At 35.7% G+C, this 11,981-nt stretch overlaps 1 protein-coding gene across 1 annotated transcript; it reads right to left on the bottom strand.

Moving 5' to 3' along the window:
* Nucleotides 1–338: 338 nt before the first annotated feature.
* On the bottom strand, nt 339–11,377 carry LOC132563703 (potassium voltage-gated channel subfamily C member 3-like). Its single transcript, XM_060228454.1, has 2 exons — nt 10,345–11,377; nt 339–1,691 (listed from the first exon to the last, which is right to left on the bottom strand). Exons 1-2 carry the CDS (start codon nt 10,837–10,839, stop codon nt 834–836), a joined length of 1,353 nt encoding a protein of 450 aa, XP_060084437.1. The 5' UTR covers nt 10,840–11,377; the 3' UTR covers nt 339–833.
* Nucleotides 11,378–11,981: the final 604 nt, after the last annotated feature.

Here is an 11,981-nt window from a genome sequence, read left to right as displayed (position 1 = left end):
TCTTTCTCTTGTGATGCGAATTCTTAACAGTCTGTCAGCACTGTGATGATATCATTTGTGCCTGTTTTATGTTGTTCTTTTCCAGTTCATCGTGTATTAAATGATTTGCAAGTTTTCATTTCTAATGTCCTTCCTATGTTTTGTGATTGGATGCCAAAACTTTTCTATTGTGTATTTTGGCACGTGCACTCCTTATCATATAAGTAAGAGATATCGATCCCGATTCATACTAATACGACCAATATATATATATAAAACAAATGAAAGTATCTTAGAAAAAAAAAGAGAAAAAGAAACATTAAGCAATGTAATTTCAAATAGGCAATAACGCACGAAGACCTCTTATCTGTATCAACATCCTGTATCAACATCGTATAAGAGTGTACCAGCTATGCACTCAACATACATCATTAACAAATTTATTCTGTAAGGGATAACTCGACTCTTCAATAATCACTCAGTATTGTACAGCAATATTCTGTACGAAAGTTGTTATACCTGTGCAGCTGCATTCTGTAAGGAAGATGGTATACTTGTCTAAATAATCACTCAGTACATGTACAGCAATATTCTGTTAAGAGATTGGTACAAACGTCTCAAAATTCACACAACACATGTACAGCAATATTCTGTAAACAGATAATCAACTCTTCAATTATCACACAGCATATGTACAGCAATATTATGTTTGGAGATTGGAATAACGTCTCATCAATAATTACACAACATATGTACATCTGTATTTTGTGAGATTGGTAGAAGCAACACCTTCAGTTTAATCGTTAATATGATTCTAACACAATGTTTTCATGACTGACATGTCCTGTGTATATCTACACACCTGTGGTGGGTATATCCATTACCGTCTTGTTGTGATCAGGTAGTTCTCTCCCTTCCCTTGTTAGCGCTTCTTGATACTTCGCCCTATATTTATTAAAATTGTAAAAATCACTAAAGTTCGATGACGTCACCGCGACCGGAAGTGCAATGAGCAAAATACCGGTGATTGAGCATAAGGCGCCAATACAATAGCCTTGAGGTGTTGTAGGGTAAAAGTCTCCATACCCTACAGTTGTCATGGTAACTATTGCCCACCAGATTGCCGTTAGGGCATTTGGGAACTTAACATGGGAGGTGCTATTGAATTCTGACATGTATAACAGAAACGCGAATATGACGGAGACACACGCGAATGTTATAGCAAGTATACATAACTCACGTGCACTCGATTTTAAAGAAAGTAGCAAAATCTTTACTCCACAATTATGCTGCATCAGTCTAAACACTCTGAAGATTCTAGTAGCATATAGCGTCCCAATCATGAACAAGACGGAAAATGCACCTTTGAAGTGGAATATGTCCCTGTAAAACTCAATCCACAGGATGTTCCAGATTGCAACCCACGCCACAAGATCTAATATGTTGAGGAGACCCTTCATAAAGTCCTCCTTACATGGGCAGGCATAGAGTCTAAGGAACCAATCAACCATGAAGATAAAGTTCAGGATGCCATCGCTGGTCATAAGTATGGGATGTGGCATTGTGTACCAGTACATCAGGAGTGGCTTCGACGTAATGTTGTATGGAAAAGGCAAAGTATTGGGGGCATCTACACGGAACATCGGAATGGACTGTAGGAGAAAGATGGCGGTCGATACAATGATCGAAAAGCATAGTATGACGTACCATATCTGGAATATAAAAAAGGGAAATAATTTAGATGTAGCTTACTATCGTATAACCACACACAACATTTTATACAAATCATATCGATAAACATTACATATTTATTCTATACAACAACGACGACGACAACAAAATTACCTACAACAACAACCACCCACAACAACATAACACTGTCAAATCAATAATCAACATCGTGCACCTACCACGACCTGGCAGTTAATTTACTGAATATATTTTTGCGAGCTAGTATTTTGCGGTTGTCTTGGTTTGAACAAGTCCAAGGGAGTGATATACCTTGCTTGTCTGTAAGTTGGTTTCTATGTACACAGGTATATAACATACATGTTCTCATGTTTTGCTTCCATGTAAAATGTTTTCAACGTATTCAATTTTACGCTTGTTTTATTGCCCGTGAAATTAAATCCTCAGTGAATATATTACAAAACATGCAGTACACACAATATATTTCTCCGACTTCCAACCTTGGTGTTGTCGTCTACCGACAGTCTGTCAAACACTCAGTATTGAGAGAATATTAGCAACGGATTATTTTGATAAACTAAACATAACCATCTGTTGTCATATTTATTTGTGAACAGCTATAAGAATATAAACATGTAAATTAAAATGTATTTCTGAGATAAAATCAGTAAGGTTAAGCTTCTCTTCATAGACAGCCTCCAAATTGTGTTTTTGTATTAGATGCTTTAAGACCATCTCACTATTAAGACTACCTCACTATTAAGACAACCTCATTATTAAGACCACCTCACTATCAAGACCACCTCGCTATTAAGACAACCTCATTATTAAGACAACCTCGCAATTAAGACAACCTCATTATTAAGACCACCTCACTATCAAGACTACCTCGTTATTAAGACAACCTCATTATTAAGACTACCTCACTATTAAGACCACCTCGCTATTAAGACAACCTCATTATTAAGACTACCTCACTATTAAGACAACCTCATTATTAAGACTACCTCACTATTAAGACAACCTCATTATTAAGACTACCTCACTATTAAGACAACCTCATTATTAAGACTACCTCACTATTAAGACAACCTCATTATTAAGACTACCTCATTATTAAGACATGTGACCAGTCAAACAAATAACAAAACTACTCTGTGTATATTCCACGTTATATATCTATTATACGTCACACCAGGCAGCTGACTATATTTAGATGTGAAAATGACTACTAAAATATCATAACTGTGTGTTCAATGTTATTAAACGAACAGATTAATTTAAGGAAAGTGAAAATATGGAGAAAAGTGGCAAAAAGGAAAATGTAAACTGCTTTTACTGTGTGTTAAGCCAGCTTCCTGTACACAATGAAAATAAGGACAAACCCGTAGAGAATCATAAGGGAAGTTTGTCAAGTCTCCAAGTTGAGGTTGTCTTATTAGTGGGACATTGGTAAATATGACACAATAAAACCAAACATAACTTTAATCATTTACATTTCTGCTGATGCGCCTTTGTATTTTTTCCTGTACACTTGTCAATTGTGTGAAGACTTCACGTCCGTCATGATAATGGGAATCTGGTGTAGCTCTCAATCATCAACATCAGGATAAGGTTAACAGACCACGTGGGAATTCTACTACACTGTAAGTCTCCGTGGATGTCCATTGATTTTGTAGGCACTGAAGCCATGTAGCACAGTTAAAGGTGTATATTACATGTATAACCTACATTTAGATAATTCTTACTGTTGTTCTAAAGTATAAATATGCTGTAAATCTTAGCCAAATATAAATTCTACGTTCCCTTGCTGTATTAGTCGGATAACGTAAAACGAGGATGAAAAAATGTCTAGTTTTAAAGCTTTTTAGTTACGAGTAACATTTTTACTGAATCCCATATCACATGTAGTTCAACTCCACTGTTAAAATTTATAATATTTTAACCCTAAATTCACGTTTGTCAAATTGTGACTTGGCCCATATGATATAAAACGGTATCTGTCCGATATCATTTTACGAATAAAGTCAGACTATTGATATGATTTGAGTACGAATCGTTAGAAATATGAAGATATCTCGTTAGATAAGTGTAATATAGCAAGTAGTAGATAATTTCCTTGTAATATGAATAACATGGATATAGATTTATGGTACACAATGTAAAATAAAATCTATTTTAAAGTTTTTTGTCTTACACAAATATTTTCAATACCTGTCTCAAAACTATATGACCTTTACAATATTTTCCCACTTATATCAAAATTGGGTTGCTAGACATACTCAGTTTTTGAAAATTACAAACAAGTTCTAACATGATTACCTTTTGATTTTTTTACTGCTAAAAAACAGTGTAATCTGATTATAGATAAGTTCAACCTATTTCCCCCTTTTCTGCTTAATCAACCAGTCATCCATCGACATGAACGTGATACGAATGATTGTCTCATTAATAAATTGGAAGTAGTAAATAGATATAACCTGTTATATGTATATTTGATATTCCCAGTGATGATATCCGACGACTCCATAGTTGAGATAAACCCTATTACATATACATTAACAATAACTATTGTGACACAGAGAAGGCATTCATTGTCAAAGCTGTCATCCAGAAATGAGATGTTTAGATAATAGGATACCATACACATCACAGATATGAAATATTGTTGTCTCATTCCGTTTAAAATTGTGTTCATGTAAACGCCAAACCACTTTACGCATGGGGGAATAGACGTTAACATAACTTAGAAACATTGTAAAGAGCTCGTAACCAGACAAACTGTTTATTAGAATGTAGCAATCACTGTGGACTTTCCTCGGTCGTCTCTTGGGCTTCAAACTTTAGGCCCTTAGCATCACTGACGAGTCCTAGAGGGACGAAATAGCTGTATCAAACTCTGAATTGATAAAAGGTGTTATTCACTAGTGTGTCATTGTACAATATCTGAGATACATTGATGGCACCACGTCTCATAATGAATTGTAACAGTGGATTTATTGATGAATTCATAGTATATAACAACCAGAATTAGAAATCAAAGACATGGCAGACTCATTTTCATACAACGAAACCATCATGGTGCACCTGTATTTCGATTCTCTGTTGTGAATTTTCCATCTCTGGATAGCAATATTTCTATATTCTCAATCTATGGTGTTTAAATATCGAAGTTGATTCGATAATCAAGGACCTGTTCGCTAACTGAAGGACAAACTCGTAACACGGGGTTTCAAAAGATGCAGATTGATGAATATTATGGTAAAGTTTTACTATCGTCATTATGTCTCATTGAGAAATATTCTATGTCTTTTTGCGATAAGGTGCTTGAAATGGTGGTTCCGTTGGTGTATACAAGATTTGCATGGCAAGTGTCGTCTATGAAGCAGAAGATGCTTACTCCTTTCAAAACACTAGGTATTATCCTTCTTTTACTCCGGTTTTATTCTTCTTTTACTCCGTCAGTAGTCTCCGTGCAAATCTTTCTTTTGTCCATATTTTGCCCGAGTTATGTTGAATATGAATTTGTATTTTGATAATGTTGAGATGCTGGTATTGCTGTTTTATTATTTTGTCACCATGGTAACACAAACATCTACAAATTATGTTGGTTCAACACCCGTGAATATTTGTGTTCCTAAGATGACCTATAAAGATACATTCTGTATCAATAATGTTAAATGAAAACATTGATTTCACACGATATACGATATATGATATACGTGTGATATACACAGGAATCTAACATATCCACAGTGGACGTCTGATAAACACAGGAATCTAACATATCCACACTAGATGTGTGATAAACACAGGAATCTATCATATCCCCACTTGACGTCTGATAAACACAGGAATCTAACATATCCACACTAGATGTGTGATAAACACAGGAATCTAACATATCCCCACTTGACGTCTGATAAACACAGGAATCTAACATATCCCCACTTGACGTCTGATAAACACAGGAATCTAACATATCCACACTAGATGTGTGATAAACACAGGAATCTAACATATCCACAGTGGACGTCTGATAAACACAGGAATCTATCATATCCACACTAGACGTCTGATAAACACAGGAATCTAACATATCCACACTAGATGTGTGATAAACACAGGAATCTAACATATCCACAGTGGACGTCTGATAAACACAGGAATCTAACATATCCACACTAGATGTGTGATAAACACAGGAATCTAACATATCCACACTAGATGTGTGATAAACACAGGAATCTAACATATTCACACTAGATGTGTGATAAACACAGGAATCTAACATATCCACACTAGATGTGTGATAAACACAGGAATCTAACATATCCACAGTGGACGTCTGATAAACACAGGAATCTAACATATCCACACTAGATGTGTGATAAACACAGGAATCTAACATATCCACACTAGATGTGTGATAAACACAGGAATCTAACATATTCACACTAGATGTGTGATAAACACAGGAATCTAACATATCCACACTAGATGTGTGATAAACACAGGAATCTAACATATCCACACTAGATGTGTGATAAACACAGGAATCTAACATATTCACACTAGACATCTGATAAACACAGGAATATAACACATCCACACTAGACGTCTAGTTGAAATGAAATATAATTTCTGTCGTGGTGTTTACTTCACACTCTGACATTAGATAAAGAGAACTTAATGAAACTTAACAATCTTGTTTTTATTGAATGTCAAATGTAATCATACGCATTTCCATGGAAACAGAAAAACCACCAGTAATCCCCATATATAAGCCCGTATATAATGTCGCACCAGCTTCGTATACTCTAATAATGAATCTGCTGATTTACTTTGAATAAATAGTATAATTACACAATTGTTATGACGTATTAGTCATAGCGATTCACTTCAGAATAAGGTTGGAGTTATTTTTTGTTGAGTTTATCGTCTCATGATCAGCCATAGTTATCTTGAGGCGGAAACTCCTTCAGGAAAACGATGACTACCTATAAATATCATAGGGGAGGACCGTCGCCTATTTTTGCCAAAGGGAATCGAACCAAACACTTCGGATCTTCACCCGTGGTTGCACTAGTTAGATGCGGTATCGACTGAGTTATCAAGGTGTTTTTTATGAAATGATATGCACACATTACATCTACAGTATCAATTCTTACAGGGACAGGTTAAACAAAGGCATGTTTAACGACCGGCAACTGAAAGTTAAACATCTGGTTGACTTTCCTTAGTCTTGTTTTTCACAGATAAAATAACAAAATATATCTATTTGTTGTTGTAGGCTGTACATTCCGTATAACCTCTGTCTATGTCAACATATACAGTGAATACCACTACGTCATGCATTAAAGTTTAATAAGGTCCAATGTTCAGTCTTTTTCGAACGATCTTAGATCCTAAAATATCTGACATTATGCTATGCCATAAAAACTGATTTTTTCACATGTTATGCCATATACAAATAATATTCTTTATTCAATATAAATTAACTGGTTTGATTTTTGTCACTTATTTGACAAAATCTTAAAATCACATTTAAACTTTTGTTTTTGTATCTTTTTCATAATTGTGTATACAATGTCTAATGGTTTCAATGATTGATGCAGTATTGTGCTGGACCTATCGACTATACTTTTTGTCTAAATGGTTTGTCTGAGAAGTTGGTTTGTTTTCACACACTAATTGATCTTCACGTTATAAATTGGTCGATATGTCTATCTTTCCTTCCGCCCTTTTCTCCGTCCATACTCATCTTCAATTAACACAATTATATGATCTAATTAAGGATGATCAAGATATCTCCAATTTAAACGTTACGTTACAAGCAAGTAAACTAAAATAAAAAGATTTCCAATAACAAACGAACTGCTAATTATCTCAACAAACACAGAGGATCCCAGAATTTAAGGAAGAAATATTCTTTAGAAGGTTACACTTTTTGCATTTCGGTTATATAATCATCCATTTGAATCTATCTTCTACATTCTTATTCCTAATATTAGTATTATCTGTTATCTCTAATTTTGATTGATGTGTCTGTATACTTGTTTATGCACTGTAAGGAGAGGGCTTTCATAGGCTCTGCCTGTTGCCCAATTCCTACTGTCAATACCACCATGACAATGAAATATTCTGAAAGAAAGAAGGTTACACCCTCTACAAATAAATTCCAGTCGTACGAAATGATATTATCTTTGATATTATCTTCATCCAATAAGAGGAAATGTTTTTGTCTTATCGTAACACTGTGGTGATGATTACACTACGTGTATAAAGTAGTTCTAAGTGTAAATGTACCTAAAGTGATACAGATTATCGTAGATCAATATCACTGAGTACTAAAACGTTCAGTCACAACTATTAGACATTTAAAGCATTTGTGTGTAAAAAAATACAGCATCCCTGAAATAACCGAGTTACTGGGATAATGTTAAAAAGTATGAATACGAAATCAATATTACTGGTGGGTTTTACTTACATAATATATACTTTACAATGTAGATTTAAAAAAAATCTCGTGGGTGAGCAAAATTATATCAATTGTCTACAAGGCAGACAATATCGAGCAATTTCTCCACGTTTTGATATCATAAACAATTCATACAGTAAGTACTGAGGAGAATGTGATACGTTTTCTGTTGGTGTTTTCCCCTTACCTAACATATATATGGCTGACGACTTTAGGTGGTACAGTGTCTGATGTATATCACCAACATCATTGTTTAGGATAAAAAAACAAAAAATAATATACGATGTACAACACCGTGATCTCTTTCATATGTAGAAAATGGACTGTACAGACAGGAACTAGCCTTTATGTTGAAATTGTTCAGAGAGTATCGACTGTGGACAATTTGCCTCTTAACCTATCATAGAATACATTATCTGGTCATGTCGTGCCTTACCTAAACATTGTTGGCTGCTATGATACTTTGTCATGCCTTACCTAAACATTGTTGGGTGTCCATTATGGTACTTTGTCGTGCCTTACCTAAACATTGTTGGCTGCTATGATACTTTATCATACCTTACCTACACATTGTTGTGTGTCCATTATGATACTTTATCATACCTTACCTACACATTGTTGGGTGTTATGATACTTTGTCGTGCCTTACCTAAACATTGTTGGATGTCCATTATGATACTTTGTCGTGCCTTACCTAAACATTGTTGGATGTCCATTATGATACTTTGTCGTGCCTTACCTAAACATTGTTGGATGTCCATTATGATACTTTGTCGTGCCTTACCTAAACATTGTTGGATGTCCATTATGATACTTTGTCGTGCTTTACCTAAACATTGTTGGATGTCCATTATGATACTTTGTCGTGCCTTACCTAAACATTGTTGGATGTTATGGTACTTTGTCATGCCTTACCTACACATTGTTGGATGTTATGGTATTTTGTCGTGCCTTACCTACACATTGTTGGATGTTATGGTACTTTGTCGTGCCTTACCTACACATTGTTGGGTGTTATGATACTTTGTCGTGCCTTACCTAAACATTGTTGGATGTCCATTATGATACTTTGTCGTGCCTTACCTAAACATTGTTGGATGTCCATTATGATACTTTGTCGTGCCTTACCTACACATTGTTGGGTGTTATGGTACTTTGTCATGCCTTACCTACACATTGTTGGATGTCCATTATGATACTTTGTCGTGCCTTACCTAAACATTGTTGGGTGTCCATTATGATACTTTGTCGTGCCTTACCTAAACATTGTTGGATGTCCATTATGATACTTTGTCGTGCCTTACCTAAACATTGTTGGATGTCCATTATGATACTTTGTCGTGCCTTACCTAAACATTGTTGGATGTCCATTATGATACTTTGTCGTGCCTTACCTAAACATTGTTGGATGTCCATTATGATACTTTGTCGTGCCTTACCTAAACATTGTTGGGTGTTATGGTACTTTGTCGTGCCTTACCTAAACATTGTTGGATGTCCATTATGATACTTTGTCGTGCCTTACCTAAACATTGTTGGGTGTCCATTATGATACTTTGTCGTGCCTTACCTAAACATTGTTGGATGTCCATTATGATACTTTGTCGTGCCTTACCTAAACATTGTTGGATGTCCATTATGATACTTTGTCGTGCCTTACCTAAACATTGTTGGATGTTATGGTACTTTGTCATGCCTTACCTACATATTGTTGGATGTTATGGTATTTTGTCGTGCCTTACCTACACATTGTTGGATGTTATGGTACTTTGTCGTGCCTTACCTACACATTGTTGGGTGTTATGATACTTTGTCGTGCCTTACCTACACATTGTTGGGTGTTATGGTACTTTGTCATGCCTTACCTACACATTGTTGGGTGTCAATTATGATAAACTTTTTATTCCCTGGGGAATCTGGTTATATCTTGACTACGCCAAGTATTATAGAGCACCAGAACACTTCAACATCATGACCATGACCTTCATTACCTATCAATAGCACGGCGACATCAAAACAATATCTTCAGGTATTATAGTATTTTATAAAGCTTACCTTCGCCAGAATATCATTCGGCATAACAGTATTTATATAAAGCTTTTCTTAGCCAGAATATCATTAGGTGTAACAGTATTTTTATAAAGCTTACCTTCGCCAGAATATCATTAGATATAACAGTGTTTTACAAAACTTACCTTAGCAAGAATTCCTTTTTTGCGGTTATTTAAACACGCCCACGTGCGACTCCTAAAGTTCTGTTCGGTTTCTGGCGGTTTTATGATGTTGGGAGAGTCACAACAGTCAGCGGAACTTGTAGTAATTCTGTTCTCCACACACGGTACGTGATGTAGCAATTTAGTAAGCACATCCATATCTTCATCTTTCTGGTAATAGTTCTTCCAACAACACCTGGAAAGGTGACTTTCTGGAACTTTCCAATAGGAAAGCTCTTCTCTTACCCGCTCGGCACACACGGAAGTCGGTATATGAAGCCTTCCCGTGGTGAAATAGTCGAGGATTGTATCAAACACTTCAGCACTCCGGTCAAAGAAGAACTCTCCACTCTCAGAATCAAAATATTCCGACGTCTTGTTCAAATTGGCGAGAGGTGAATCCTGTGGTACCTTTTCTAGGTTTTTCGCCTTAGTCTTAAACACCGTCCCTCTTACATTGATAATGAGGAAATTCATGACGTCTTTGTTTTCTCTTTTAGTTAGCGCATGACTTAATCAATTTTCTCAAATGATGAATTTGTTCAGCAGTCCGTGGCAACGATTTTCTGAAAACTTACATATATTTAATCAATATAGTATAGAAGAATCTGTTAATTGTTAATAAAGATTTATTAAATATTCTGTCTGAAAACTAAATTGATCCTGAGGTATGACAACACGGTTGGCTTGATTCAAAGTGAGTTGATATGACACAATTATCACCACGTCAGTCATGATGTGTTTTCATTCTGGAATAGGCACTGTAACAGGCTTCAGACGAGAACTGATTCATCTTAACACTGGTCCACAGATGTACGAAATATACCAGGCATGTTCAAAACTTTCAATCACAGTTTTGAGAGAAATGGAAACAACCTCTTACAAACCTGGCTTTAATACCAGGCAAATCAACGTGTAACATCATGGTCATTACAAATGTAGGCAGCAGTACCCTAAAGCCTTGACAGTGTATTGTCAGTATTAGCACGAACAGCCAACATAACACCCCCGAAGCACTCCCCAGCTACATACCGCTACAACACACAGCGGGCTAGCAACAGCATATAACCTACTGCCTACCACAGTTAATGCACTTTTCTGAAGTGTACTCTGGCTCATAATTGGACACGAGACAATGCCCATTTTCCGAGGTCTCTTAAAAACCAACGTTATTTAATATTTAATATATCGTTTGCGCTCGATAGATCCGCTTGTGTATGTCTTGTATAATGTTTGTTTGAATTTCTTATTCGAGTGTCCACAATGATTTTAGTCATTTGAATAATGAACAAGTTTCTTTATGATAATACCTTGTCATCCGATTAGAGTTGGACTGTGACAGAAAAGCACAGCGCAATGCAAGCAACAGCTGTAGATGGCAGCATGATCGTGATTAGTACGTGATTTTTCCGTCCTGTTTTCGCATGGCTGCAGTTCATTTTGTTCTGAAATGAAGCAGTCATGTCGAATTGTGTTAGAGTAACTTAGCAACGTAATGGAGCAATATGAGTGGTAGCTTGTTAACAATTACAGGATTTTTTCTTTCCCCTTCAGAACATATATATGATCAATATATGGTTAATTTATCGCATTTTTTATGTTTGTTTCATTGATAATTT

This window comes from Ylistrum balloti, unplaced genomic scaffold (genome assembly GCF_031769215.1).
Source record: "Ylistrum balloti isolate Yb309-2 unplaced genomic scaffold, AGI_CSIRO_Ybal_v1 Utg371828, whole genome shotgun sequence".
Taxonomy (NCBI): domain Eukaryota; kingdom Metazoa; phylum Mollusca; class Bivalvia; order Pectinida; family Pectinidae; genus Ylistrum; species Ylistrum balloti.
The sequence above is the reverse complement of the archived record's forward strand: the minus strand, read 5'-3'. Positions and strand labels throughout refer to the sequence as shown.